We start from the raw sequence: 14554 nt of genomic DNA, 5'->3' as shown, positions 1-14554 counted from the left end.
CAACGACCTCCCCTGAATTAAAGCACGGCATTAGGTCCAATTATGACTATACTTCAGGGTCTTTTTCAAAGAAGCCCCTATTTCTTCCATTTACCTGAATCAGTTCCCGGCATGGTTTGCATGATGTCAAGGGGATTATTCTTACTGCATACCAGGAAAAATAAACTGATTAAAGACCCTCAAGGTCTAGACCACAGAGTCATTTAAAATATTATCTCTTTTCTATAATGGTAAACGTTAAACCTCATCTACGCATCTATAAATATATGGATATAACTCTACACACTAAAGCAATTCACTAGTAACGTAAGACCAGCTATGGTTGCTTAGACAATACTCAGCAATGATGCCAGGGAAGATATTCCTGCTGTTGAACTTCCCCACATACTGTTCCCCCGCTTCGGGCTGGTTTGGCTTCTCCTATAGCTACACTTGAACTCATGAAGCTTTACCAACTAAACCAAAGTCAAGTGAAACAAGGGGAACACTGCAACTCCGCCTTAGCAAGTTCTGTCTCATTGACTCATTTTGGTTTTTAAAGAGTGGACCATCCTCTAGTTTACAGAATTAGAAGCTGCTGTCAGAAAAAAAATCTGAGTCAGTTGTGCACGACAGCACAGAAACTACAGGTGGGGCAATAATCCATAGGCCGCTATTGCCAGTAATCTGGTCGAAATGTGAAGCCGCAGCTCATACTCCTGCTCCTTCCAACTCTTCCAGAGTAGTGTGTGTGTGTCACCTAACTGGGAAAAGATATGTAACATTTTTCATCCTGAGCACTGAACTGCTAAACTCAAAATAAAGCGAAGCGTGAAGATCTGTACAAATGCAAATGTCCCAAATGCCAAGACTAACATTTCTAAAACCTAATTCAACTCTTTCATTTCTTAGCTGCAGGCCGTTTACTGCCACTCCTTTTTTCCACCCAAACAAAAGACGAAAGGGATGACTCAAAGCAACTTGAATTTCAAGCTAAAGCCACAAAGCACTGAATGCCTGATCTTTAATATTAAACAGGTGTGCAGATGATATTCATTCAAGCCCCATCACAGCTAGGTTAATTGTTAAAAAAAGTGCAAGAAGACAAAATTTACTTAAAAGACACATGGAAAAGTTAAACAATGCTATAAATAATGATACAACTCATACGGTAAATACCAGCAAATAGTAGTTACAGCACTACCAACTCCCTCTACGCCTTTCTCCCTCCAAATCACTAATTTTAATATATAAAATTGTGTTAATGCAAAGAAAAAAAAGAAAAAATATATAAACTAAAATATAAAATTATATAATAATAAAAATACAATTTTTTTCCCTTCAGAATTTAGTAATGTTACACACACAATATTTGCTCTAAAATCAACAGGGCTAAAGAAGGATCAATGAATCCACTATAAAAAAAGATTTTTGCATAAATACGTTTCTAGAAATTAAGTTCTACGAAAAGGAACTCCCCATTTACTATGCTGTGAGGGCCAAAGCCTTTGAATAGTAGTTCCGCATATCCACTGAATCGGGCACTTTACACCACTTCACCACTTGTATCACTATCTACTGCTGAATATGGTCCAAAGATTACTTGGCTTCACCAGTTCTGCAAAAAACTACACAGTTGTGGCAAAAAAAAGAAAAAGGCAAAAAGCCAAACTAAATCTTTGAATATATTAGCGCAAGGATTCATTCTATGGCATGTTTCTTATTAGTGAATGAATGGGAACAAAGAAATATCAATAATGGACCTAATGCTGCAGTCTGTACTCTTTTGAATCCGACTTACTTCTCACAGCAGCTCTGCACCACTCTAAATACATTTATTTCAAAGGAATATTTCTAAACCATACCAGCATGGGTGAGATAATTCACACCCACTGAATAAACTGAAACTGCTAGTGGGGAGTTAAGAATGGCAAATTCTTTTTTTATTTTTCCTTTTTCTTGAATGACACTCCATTATCTTTCAACTCAGATAAATTTTTCATCTGTGGAATGATGGCACTTTAGAAAAGCATGCTTAACGTATAATTTAATGAGAAATTCTTAATAACAAGAGTGTAAATCTGAAATCTGTTACTTCAATGAAGGTTCTGAAACCAGACCATGCTGTAGCCTTAATATTGTTTATTTTCTGCCTTTCTAGCTCATTACTCTGTATAAAAGCTATAAAACTTATTTTACTGCTATAAATACGTAAACGTGAACAATCTTGAGGATTTTTGGTTTGTTTTTTTGAAAGATACTTGTCAAAAAATATAGGACCTAGAGAAATTTAACACTTACAGAGGGCTTTTTAATTATTTAAAGTAATTCACTGCTTATAATTGGTACTACTACAATCTCTGTTCTAGTAAGCAGCAGGTTCCCCACGCAACCTGTATTTTTTAATACTCAGCAGAATTAGTTTTGTTAGCTAGATGCTGGAAACAGCACCTACAAGCATTACATATGCAGTCCAAGATACACAGCACCCCAGTATTACATAATAATAGAAATAAAATTACTATCACGATCCCATTTCTGCCATCTGACCTGCACGGACGGCTCTTCAGATCTGTGCAGCTCCCCCACTGAAATCAATAAGGGTTGTGTGCTTAGGTCAGCTGCCAGATTTGAGACTGCAGGATACAGACACACAAATAGCCTCACGCAGAAGTTCACATTTAAGCAAGAAGTTACTTTGGCCTCTTCAAGTTCAATAAACGCACTTGACTGCGGTCGCTTTCTTCTCCCGTGTTAACTGACACAATGCAGCTTAATTTTGCTGAAAAGCAGCAGGAAAGTTTTTACTAAATGGTCAAAGATTACTAAGAGCAGCATTACAGAAATATTTTGGACACTTTTTCTTCACTGCCAGAATTGGGAAAGCTCACCGTCATTACCTTCTGTTTAATGATAATAAAGGCAACAAAGTCTTATAAAAGGAAAACACATCTAAAGATTTAAAGAAAACAGGTGGTATTATTGCTGATTTTAACAGTACCACTGGCACATGACACTAATGCAGATATGCATTACAAATTCCGCAGCCCCCTGGCCAGAAGGGTGCCCAACTCCAGTGCTTGGCTGATTCTACTTGGGCGTGAAGAATCGGAGCCTGTAACACAGGTAATGCAGGAAGGAAAGGGGGTAGAGGACTTATAAAAATGCAGGCTGTGACAGTGAAAAGATATGAAATGGTTTTTCTTCCAACCCTAACAGATGTTGTCCAATTAAGGATGCAAATAAATCACCCTCTGCATTGCGAGTCAGAAAACACACACATAAAAGCTTTCTAAATACATTTCAGTTTAAACTTGCATAATTCTCCCAGTGGAGAAATCATCTTAAACTTATGTAATCCTTAGAAAGAGACATTATTACATACAATTCCGTGCCACTAAGAAACAAGGAAGACACATCTCTAGAAAAGAGGTGCACCCACACACAATTAATTATACGGGTGTGGAGAGAACAGAGAGGAAAAGCGCTAACAAGGATGCGAAGACCAGAGCCCGCTGTTTCCACAGAGACGGGACTGTAACCAAGCTCAAGGGGCTGCTCCCCTTTCACCGGCCAGAACTGTCTGTTATACTTAACCCAGACTTCCTAACACTTGATATCCTGTCTGCTATTTCAATGCCCTTACTCAATGTTTCAGACAGACATTACACAAACTGGCTGGTGAAAAGGGTTGAGAAACCAAGAAGCAATCCAAGTCAATGACCTTATTCTACAAAATGATACCATTGACTGAGCAGAGGGTGAAGAACAAAGCACAGGGGTACATGTCTTCTGAATACATCACTGACATCTTCCGTAGCAAGAAACAAGCACTAGGCTGTATCTTATTTTGTTAATGTTGTTACTGTCTTTTAATCCTTAAAGTTTAAGCAATTTTTGTGCTTTCAGTGCAACTGATTCTCATACCAAAACAGAAACAGCTTCAATTTAAAAAAAAAAAACAAACAAAAATCCCCAAAAAAACCCAAACACCCAAAAACCGAACATGAAAGTCACATTTTCTACAAAGCATGTACAAAGGTAACCGTACATAAATCAATAAACAACAAAGCCAGAAACCAAGTTATTGATTAGCTCCTTTCCTGTTTATCTCCAGTATACAGAATGATGCTGCAATTTTTACATATATGCACAATGTCTATCCTCATGTACGTTTTCCCTGACATTTTAAATAAGACTGTTAAAACAAGTAGAGTACTTAACATGAGTAAGGGTGGCAGGACTTGTCCCATCTAACAGAACATATAACTATGCAGCTTATCAGGTTGTTTTAATATGCATCTGCTGCTTGGAGAAGCCCAATTTTATGTGATAGCAACCGAACCATAGATGGAGCCAACGATAAATGCTCCACACATGGGAATTCCCATTGGCTTCCAGAAGAGCTCTCTGTCCAGGAAACACTGACAGGATCAGAGCTTGAATTTTGTATCAGTGTTTTTGTTACTTCACCGAAGCCAAAGTCAAAGCAAAATAACTAGCTCAGTGCAGAGGGGCCAATCTCCATGAGCCAGCAGGATTGCCCAATACCAACAAGACGGGCCCACTCAAAGAACTGCACCTGCACCTGATACAATTTTGAGGCCAAGTTTATGGTCCTTGAATTTGCATCAGAAAAAAAGGCTGGCCCTCATCCCAGCTTTAGACATGTTTCCTCATCAATTAAAAAAAAAATTAAAAAATAAAACCTGACAAATCTGAAATACAGGAACAAAAAAATTCCACCGTTAGATATCTACTGCAACCTTAAAACCCAATCTCGCACGTGGCGACCAGCAGACAAAATCCCTTCAGCCTGAAGCCAGACCAGCTCCCAGTTGCAGAAACCATCGCCTCATTCAGTAAGATCCATCAGGATCAGAGTACCATCAAGTGTCAATGAAACCAAAATCCCATTAATGAGCAAAATGAAAACACTGCAGTAGCAGAACTACGTGTTCTGCTCTCTGCTTTAGCACAGGCCTATATATGCCAGGTAAGGCCACAAACTCAGTGAAGCTACTTTGTCTCAGCACCGGTATATTCTGGTTCGGAATCCATCCCTCTATTCTATGGCTGCAAGTGCTGCCAGTCAACACACAGGAAGAAGTCTGATACATATACAAGTCTGCTGTGGTTTGCGGGTGAACTGGTTCCAATTACTCTATGCCAGCTGATTGCTTGAGTGAGAACTGTAGAACTAGCCCCAAAGCCCCAAACCTTCAAATTAACCTCGTATGTTCCAGAAGATATGGGAACAGGTGATTTTAGTAATAATCTCCACACTGACAATGAAATGTAAAAGACATACACGGCTACATAATGTGTAAATGAGGAAGGTAAAGGACCAGAGCACATCTTGTCAGAGCAAACTTGCTTCTCTGTAGTTATTTTCCAAGAACGCATACTGACTGTGAGAGTGGAATAGCATTTTAAAAATGGTGCAGATTTACTAGTGTGTATTACCCAGATTCAGAAAACATATGCAAACAAATTACGTATTATCTAATAAAATGTATCATTAACACACATACTATAATTGACAAATCTAAGACAAATTTAAAACAAAACCACACTATATTACTACATTTTAAAGTAATGCTTCCTGTATGTGAAGATCAATTTGGATTAAGTGCTCTATGGCCACTCAGCTAAAATAGATTAGCCTAGTAATTGACAGTACTCTATCGATATATTCGCTACGATTCAGTTTAAGTTACTTTTGTGTAAGCTCTAATTTCTTTCCAAGAACCCCCTGTTGGATTTAGCGTAACTGCTCCATGACAGTTCCCTCTAAATAAGAGTTAGTGTCAAGTTCAAAATTCACTTTTTTTAATAGAAAAAAACAAAAACAAACAGAAACCATACATGTCAGAATTAAAATCTTTTCTGTCTAAATCACTGCACCCATTGAGACACAATTCTTTGCGCGATGGCAAAGCAGTTTGGCCAGCTAAGCCAGCAACATGAGTTCCAATCATCGGTTATCACCAGCCAGCCAGCCCACTCCTTACTGTAGTCAGTACCATTCAAAACCCTTAACTTTGGGAAAATAACTTTGCTAGCAGATGAAAATAACAGGAATTTTCAATAAGAATGGACAATGCATCTCTTTAGATGCCCATATCTCGCTTGGGCCCAACCACCTTGATGTAGCCCCAAAGTTCCCCCTGTTCTAGCAGCGCTGAGAATCAAGGAAGGTGTAGATAAGGTACAAGTGGCTGCCAGAATTTTAACCACTGCGTTGTCTAGACATGCTCTGAGCAGCCTCATACAGACGCCTCCAGATGCTTTTACAACACCGATCTAAACGCGCCTCTCAGCAAGTGAAAACACACCCTCATTGGTCAGTCAGCTCAAGCGAGCGATAGCTGTGTTCATACCCTGGCAGCGAGACCAGGTGTGAGGCTCCCAACACATCCAAAAAATAAACTGTGTTTACATGCATCTTCAAAGCATGCTACTGTTTGGGCAGAACATACGCCCAAGCCCGAAACCAGAGCAATGGAGAGGTGAGACAGCCCAGACAATGAAGGGAGAGGCAGATGTTTAAATATTTTAGGCAGTGATTTTCAAAAGAAGAGATTGCATATAATGCCCTCCCTAATTCAAGAGGACTGAATTCAGGAACTTAGGAACTATTCTGGGGCAACACAGTGCCACAGTTGACTCAACATCATTAGATCATTATTTGCAGCATATTCTTTGACTAACACACATGCACGTACCTGCTTCTTTGTTCTTGATCTACAACATCTGTAAAACTGTTTGCACGCTTAGGAAAAAATGCTGATGTCTGCTTAAATGCTGACATCTCCTCAGGTACACAGCATTTTGTTTAAGCGTGGTATCATTTTTGAAGTTCAACTTTTTTTTGTGAACTAAACTACTGCCTCAAGACTTCAACATTTTTGTTTTAGGGACTTCCTAATTTTTACTGGAGAATCTCTAATATAATTCCTGAACATCAGGTAAGAGAACAAATGAGTTCATTGCTCCATGGAAAAGCAACTGAACCCTCAGTTCTCAGGCAGAATTTTCCAGGACGTTTATCAAGTTGGTTTGTACCAAAAAGAATAAATTCATCTAGTGGTCTGAACACCATCGCCTGTGAATAAAATCAGAATCTCTCTGCTATACCTACCGTAGGATATATACTATGAACAAATAAAGAAGATTACTACTGCGATGAAGCAGGACTTTAGGATACAGAAAGATACCCATTCTAGCTCTACTACTGCAGCATTTCAGGTGGTCATAAAGTGCAGCACAGCACCTAAAAGTCCACAGCTACCCTACAGCTCAGTCGGTACTGCGCTATTTCACTTTCAGCAATTTTTGTTCTTTGATTTGGCTGCACACTTGACCTGGCTAAACCTTACTCCAGCTGAGAAAGCTGCATGTTGTGGCAGCACTGGGTTGGTAGGCATTGTGAAATAAAGTGGGAGGCCTTATGTGCTCATTTGTGTGTCAGTACCCAGAATGCTGCTTCTGGCTTCCAGCTACTTCATAGAAGTGCTGCTGGGACTTGAACCGTGGGAACACTGCAGCGCTGGCGTGTGTGGGTGTGTTCACACGTGTGCAAGGAAAGCTCTCTTATTCTCTTAGTGTCTGATCACACACAGTTTTGCTAAAAGTACACGTCTGGCACACAGGTAGGAAATACGAAAGCGCTGTCAAATGTTGCTCGGTTCAATGTTTAAAAAAGAAAAAAGCGTTCAAAAGAGACAGTTGAACCCACCCTCCTCTACTGGAAATAGCAACCAACAAAGCCTTCAGGCCTGCTTTTTGAACTAATTCTATCATAGTGGAGGCATACTGATGTTAAGAAACCAGAGAGCCGTCAATCACACAGAAGTGGAAAGCAAGCGCGAGAGACACACCAAAGCCATATCTGTCCCAGCAAGTGAACACTCAACATGCACCAGCTGCTGAGCTCAAGAAAAAAGCTTTGGCACTGATGATGGATTTCTAGGACCCTATTTTGCAACCCTGTCAGATTATTCACATTTTAAACTTCTCAAAATACCCCAGAACGTAATGGTTGTACTCCATGCCAGTAATGGTGGATGAAATGAGAAACAGGTAGGGAAACAGGACACCCACTCAAGTAAAAGCTGTGTTGGTGCATGGAGACTTTGAAAGACCAGAGAGAAAACAAAGCAGAAAAAAAACCCTGCCACGAGCAGCAAGGTGGAAAACGCAGCAAAAGGAAAATGGAGAAGGTATCATATGGCTCAAGAAGAGAAAGAGGTTTTGGAAGTAGCAGGATGGTGAAGAACCTTACGGGAGGTCAATCACTCATCCAAGGATGAACAGGGAGGATATAAAAAATCAAAACTGTAGAAGAGAGTAAGAGAAGTAGCTGAGGCCTCCATGGTTCCTGCTCTAGTGGGGACTCCAACTGTCATAACTCCTTCCAGTTTTGGTTAGGATCCTTTGCTGACTTCACAGACCTAGACAAAAGCTTCTTCTGCAAGTGGCAAGACCAGGCAACAAACATCTTGTTCAACCAACCAGTCTGACCGAGAGACAGTGTATCTACACGTATGTATCCACCTCTCAATACAGACACACAGATAGGCACAAGGGAGACCTGATGCGTATAGAAACATAAGTTGGGAATGAAGTACCTAGGCAAAGCTATACCTTGTAGCAACACTCTAAAATCATATGAAAGGAAAAAAGGGAAAGAGGAGGGAAAAAAAGAAAAAAAAAAAGAGGGGAAAAAAGGCAGTTTTGCCAGTATGCTGAATCGGCAAAGGGGGCTTGTGCCAACCCAGCTCCTCCATTTAAGTCAGACCCTTAAAAGGCAGAGCTGTGCTGGCAGAAATCTACATACCTCATCACATAAACCTCATGAACACAAACAAAAAGGTCAAAAAAACCTCACTGCTTCTTAAACAACCATGAAAGTGATCAAATGCACCCCATGCTACCAACATACTAATAGAGCCCCAGCGAAAACACAACACACAAAGCAATGTGTACACACACATACATAAATAAATAAATTGGGAAACTGATAAAAAGCCCATTCTTGAAAGCAGAAGACAAAAATATCTGACACAGCAGATTACAGCACACAACACACACCAACACCTCTGTATAAAACAGAACAAAGCTATGCAGAGATCTACATCAAAAAGGAAGACCACCACAAAGACACATATGCTTCACCCTTTCATCCAGAGACAGACAGACATAGAGCCCAACAGACACACAAAACCCACACAAACTGACAGTAATTAACACAAACACACAGAGGCAGACATGGGACCATCCTTTCATTTCCTTACTAGGCATCTAAACTTTACTCCTATGTTACTTGCCCCTGGCCACAGTCTACCAATCTTAGAGCCTGATTAAATCTCTCCGTAATTATCTGCATACACTGCTACAACACAAATGACCTTAGCATATGATATCCGTTGGCTAAACCCAATGGAAAAAGGCTTCAGAAAAGGAAGGATAAGCGTACAAAACTCTGCCAGCACTGCCAGGGTCTCCTCAAGACTGCACCACATTAATAGGAGGGCCCTGAAGACAGCTCAAAAGCCTTGAAACTTAAGCCCAGTTTTGCACAGGATGCATGATAAAAGCATTCGTTTTTTCCTCTATCCCATCCTCTGGGGACACACTTACCACTCTGTTCCTCCCTATCAAACTCCTTGCCACCTGCTCAAATGAACCTATGCAGGAGACTTAAAATTTTAGGATGACGGAATTTTGGGTAAGTTTTCTGAGAAATAGACAGCCACGATTTCCTTACATAATTTTTGGCGTCCACTATTAGGTATCTTGAATTCACTCCGCAAGAAGTGCTGCGCTGCATGCAGCAGATTTTGGAGTCTGGGGGAAAAGTGCTTGCTTGCCATGTTCTGAAATAGGACCTATTAAAAGGTCACCAAAAAAGTCAGGCAAAACCAAGATTTAGTATCCTTTTCTTTTTCTCCACCTGCAACCTCACCTGGGGTGTTGGACAAATCATACAACAGAACAGAATGCCATAAAAGCCTTGTAAGAAAAGGAAAGCACACCCCTACTAACATTCATTTTAATTAAAGTCTGGAAACGACCGAGCTAGGGACACAGTACCTTTCTGGAGCACGAACGTGGAGATTTCTTAATTTTGCTTCCCAAACGAAGCATGCCCTAGAAAATTAATTTCCCAACATGAAAAACACGTCCACTTTCAGAGCCGTATTTTCCTCTCACAGACATTCATATACATCTACCCCACCATTCCATCTTAGCACATGACTGACAGAGAATAGACAAGCCATTAAAAACACATCCACCTCCAACCACGGAGATAATGTGGCTCATTACAGCCTAGCTTTGTCACAGCGGTTTTGACACTCAAGCGGGAGGAAAAGGAGGGGTGAGGACAAGGACTGAAACGGGGGCTGAGCACAAGACCAGGAGAGAAACTGGAACTTCAACGAGTGAGACTCTACTCCTTCACCAAAAATGCAGAGGCAAATCAAACGGGTTAACTAGGCCTCTTAGGCTAGCTGTAGGAATTACCGCATTGTTTGTGCAGGATATTTTAAAAACCCTGAGTTTTGTCTGGATTTTTTTGTTGCGTTTTTTATAAATAAAAGCTTTATTTAAGTCTGACTATGCGTCTGCCCCTTTAAACAGGTATGTGGTGAGATAATTAAGAATTTTACTGAACGTTCTCAGCGGGCTTTAAATGTTGCTCCTCTTTTTGAGGCTTGTGCCATTGCCCTTCCACTCCAGACACATGAAAACCAAAGAAAAGTTCAGAAGTCTCTGGCAGATGAGGCAGAATCCAAGCAACAAATCTGCAGTGTAAAACTCAGTAGGCAAGAGTTTGCTTTAACCTTGGGGGGGGGGGGGTCGGGGTGAGGGGAAGGAGCAGGAAGTGAACTGCTCATCCCACAGCCGACCCCACCATCGCCAGCGAGCCAGACATCCTGGTGTCTGTAAGCCAGTCCTCAAGGCCTTGTGGCACTGCTGCCCATTGATCCGGACTGGTGCCAGATGCCAAGGCAGCCTCCCACCCACACACCAGGGATTCTGGGATCTAAAGGCGGCTCAGACTGAAAGAAAAACAAAAGACACCTAAAAAAATTGTGCTTTAGCTGTCTGGCTCAGCACGGCATGGCATACCTTAAGAAGCTGCTGCAGCTGGCCCTAGACAGATTCATTTACTGAATGTATACATAATCCAGTATACAAAAGCCTGTCTGGTGGGGAGATTCAGACTCCACTGGGATACTCCAAAAGCAGGGACCTCTCCATTCACGTTCCACGTACTTAATCTGAACACCAGTAACCGGCATTACTGTCAGGATTTTTTCTTAGCAGCCACATTTTATTCCAATGAAAGCATTTTGACAATTTAGCCCCCACCTCCATCCCTAGCAGCATGCAGTCGAGCAGAAAATTATATATATTTGCTTCTGGAGTGATCAGTAACTGTTATTTTTTTCTGGCTTCTTCCTTGTCTTGACCCCTAACTGAAGCTCTTAAAGACCCAAAATCACATAGTTCCTGCTAAACTCTGAGATAGTGTGATGGGTTTCAAAGATCAGGTTTCATGTACAGTAAGACATGCAAACACACATATATAACTTAAAACTCCAACTACCATGTTCAGAACACAATCAGAAAAAAAAAAAGGTGCCATCTCAAACACTGCTCGTCTACATTAACACACACGTGGTGAGAATTAAGAACACAATTAGATTGCTAAATGAGTCAAAGGAAAAGCAGCTGGTAACAAATCGGGTATGTCAATGGATGTCAACAAAATTATAGAAAATTCCTTTTCTTTTTCTCCCCTCACCCCCTTTAAAATTAAAGGCATCACTTACCCTGGGGGCTTTCCTCTTGTATTTGTTGTTATAGTCAAATTTTTCTTTCATTTCATCTAAGAGCTGGCCCAGTCTAGCTTTCTCCTCTTTCCCAGTGTAATCCTGGCTGAGGAGGATATAGGATCTCCAGTTTGCAGAGTCAAAGCCCCAGTGGCAAGTCCTGTTTTCCAGAGATTTGTGAGAGTGGACCACAAATTTGTGAGGTGGGTACATAAGCCTGCAGTCCAAGCACTGGATGCAGGCTGCGCTGGGGTTACTGTAAAGCTCTGGCACCAAGAGTCCCTTACATTTCCCAAAGCACTCATGATACACCTTGAAGCTCTTCTCTGTAAGCTCCAGCTCAATTGTGCTAGAGAATTCCTTCTTGCAGTGGGGAGGATAGGTGCCACCATAAAGCAAGGCATTACAAAGCCTCTCAGCATCAGTTTTAGTGATGAGCCCGCAGGAAGGAGCGGAGAAGGGCAGGATGCCCATGACTTTGAGGATTTCCAGCTGGTCAGCAGTGCATCTGGAGCAGTAAATGTGTAGCTCATCACACACCGAATTAATCTGCTGCAGGGAGAAGTCCCTGAGCACCGAGTTCAGGATCTGGGGCAAGCAAAGCCGCTTTTCTCCACCCACCACGAAGCAGGAGATGGTTTCCCCTTCCAGGATGGTCTCGCACCTCTCTGTGGATCTGTCCGAGGGCATGAAGAAGGGACCAGGCATTACCGGAGGAGGCTGGATAGGGGGCAGATGCAGTACAGGTTCTGCTGGGTCTTTGCCATTGTCTTTCTTGTACATCTCCTGTGCCCATCGTGCTGAGAAAGCAGCAGGGCCACCCAGGGAGCTCATAGAGCTCAGATGAAACTGTTCCAAGGTCTTCTGCAGTCCTGGATGAGGCTGGAAGCTGCTTCTACTTACAGTCTCCATTTTTTAGTTTCTATTCCCAAAACAAACAACAAAAATCCCCAGTTATCTTCCACCCTGGTACAAATCCACTTAAGGGATTTTTTTAAGAAAAAAAATTATGAACAAAATAAAACAACCCACCCTTGTTTTTTTCTCCTTCCCACTGAGGTTTAACAATCCACTAACGAATAGGAAATAAATCCTTTTGTATGCGTGTCTCTCTCTTCTTGCCTTTCTCTTGATTCGTTACAATTTCAAAACCTCCAAGTCTCCAAGCTGCCCCGATGGAGCACAGAGTCACGCCAAAAAGAGGTCTTCATCCGAGCACTCACCCCCTCAGCCAACCCCCCAGGCAAACCAATCCCGCCTCCCACACCTCCACCACACACGCTCACTCACACACACACACACACACACGCCACCCACAGAAATACAAAAAGTCTGTGCCACGCTCCGAGAACCAGGGGCTCAAATATGTTCTGGCGGCTGCTGCTTCTCTGCAGTAATCACCCTGCTGTCCATATCCACCGAAAGGAAGGCGCGGGGGAGGAAAGTAAAAAGCAGGAGGAGGAAGAAAGCTTGGTCTGTGGAAGGGAACAACGCAGAAGAAAAGGAAAAGGCCCAAATCTCTGGCACTTCCAAAACGGCGCGGGGGCTTCGGACGGGCGATAAGCAGGCTCCCTTCCCCCTCGTGGTCCCTCAGCTTGATCTGGGAGGACTCCTCGTCTCTCGGTTCGCCTTTCTTCCCTTATTTCTCTCGGACTTCTCGGCGTGCCGTGGGGAGCCGCGGTAACAGAGCGCACATCCTCCCAGCTCCTCTTTCCAGCAGAGACTGAGAGTGCCTGAGAGCTGAGCTAATGCAGGCTGGCTCAGCCTCCCTCACTCCTCCTCCTCCTCCTCCTCCTCCCCCCCTCTGTTTGTTGGTGTCTGCCTCAGTCATTGAATCCCAGCCAAGAATGTGACCAACTCCCCAGGCCGGGCTCTTCCAGGAACAGCGGCCGCCTCCCCCCTCCGCTCCGCGCCGCGCTGCCGCACAGGCCGGCGCGCAGCACGGCCCCGGGCGGCAGCCGGGGTAAACTGCTGGGTTCACGGACCGCCGCGCCGCCGAGGAGGGGCGGTAGGGCGAGGGCTTTTTTTCTTTTTTTTTTTTCCTTTTTTTTTTTTTTTCCTCTCGCCGCTTTCTTTCTGGACAGCGGTAAAAAGGGAACAGGCGAAAACGCGTCCGCCTCGCGCTCGCACGCAAAGTGCCAGCACGCCACAAAAAACCTGTCCGCCGCAAAACCTGCTAAGTTCAACTTTGAGCACACGCCCTGCTCTCTCCGAGCAGAAATCGCAGGCATACAAAGACAATTTATGGCCGAAAGCAGCACATCCTCGGCCGCGCACCCAGCTGGCCCGCGCCCTCCACACAAGCGGCCCCTGCTCCGGACACACATGCCACACACCCCGCTCGCATGCGACGCCTGTGCGCCTTTAACACGTGGAAGAGGCGTGAGCCACAACCGCTACACAGGCGTGCGGGCGGCGGGGGAGCTACCCGAGCCCTCACCGACGCAGTAACGCGGGGTCAGGCCAGAAAAACCCGCGTTTGTCGCAAACGGGGGCAAACGGGACCGCGACGGGGGATTCCGCGGCCAGCAGCCGCAGGGCCCGCGCGCACGGCGCAGCCGGAGACGAGCGCCCCCTGCCGAGCGAGGCGCGCAGCCGGAGCCCAGGGCTCCCCGCGCGGCCCCGGGGAGCGTTTCCACACCAACACCATGGCTAAAATACTGTTCTTAATATTGTTATATTAAAACGTTATCTGGACTGCAAGTCACTTAAAGCACTATTCATAGTGT

General features: G+C 43.4%; 1 protein-coding gene across 4 annotated transcripts in view; it reads right to left on the bottom strand.

Moving 5' to 3' along the window:
• The window catches only part of SKI (SKI proto-oncogene), a 119182-nt gene extending 105009 nt beyond the window's left edge, over positions 1-14173 (bottom strand). Inside the window, exons 1-3 of one of the 4 annotated variants that reach the window (XM_074560279.1) lie at positions 12858-14173; positions 11826-12747; positions 10078-10134 (exon numbers count right to left, since the gene is read on the bottom strand). In XM_074560279.1, the coding sequence (XP_074416380.1) occupies positions 10078-10134; positions 11826-12737 (969 nt within the window). In that variant the 5' untranslated portion in view covers positions 12738-12747; positions 12858-14173. Of the gene's footprint in view, positions 1-10077; positions 10135-11825 lie in introns of all 4 variants that reach the window. The other 3 variants (XM_074560280.1, XM_074560282.1, XM_074560281.1) reach the window with 3 other exon arrangements.
• Between the last annotated feature and the right edge of the window lie 381 nt (positions 14174-14554).

Source organism: Larus michahellis, chromosome 16 (assembly GCF_964199755.1).
Source record: "Larus michahellis chromosome 16, bLarMic1.1, whole genome shotgun sequence".
NCBI lineage: Eukaryota > Metazoa > Chordata > Aves > Charadriiformes > Laridae > Larus > Larus michahellis.
Note: the sequence above shows the minus strand (reverse complement) of the source record. Positions and strands in the feature narration are given on the sequence as shown.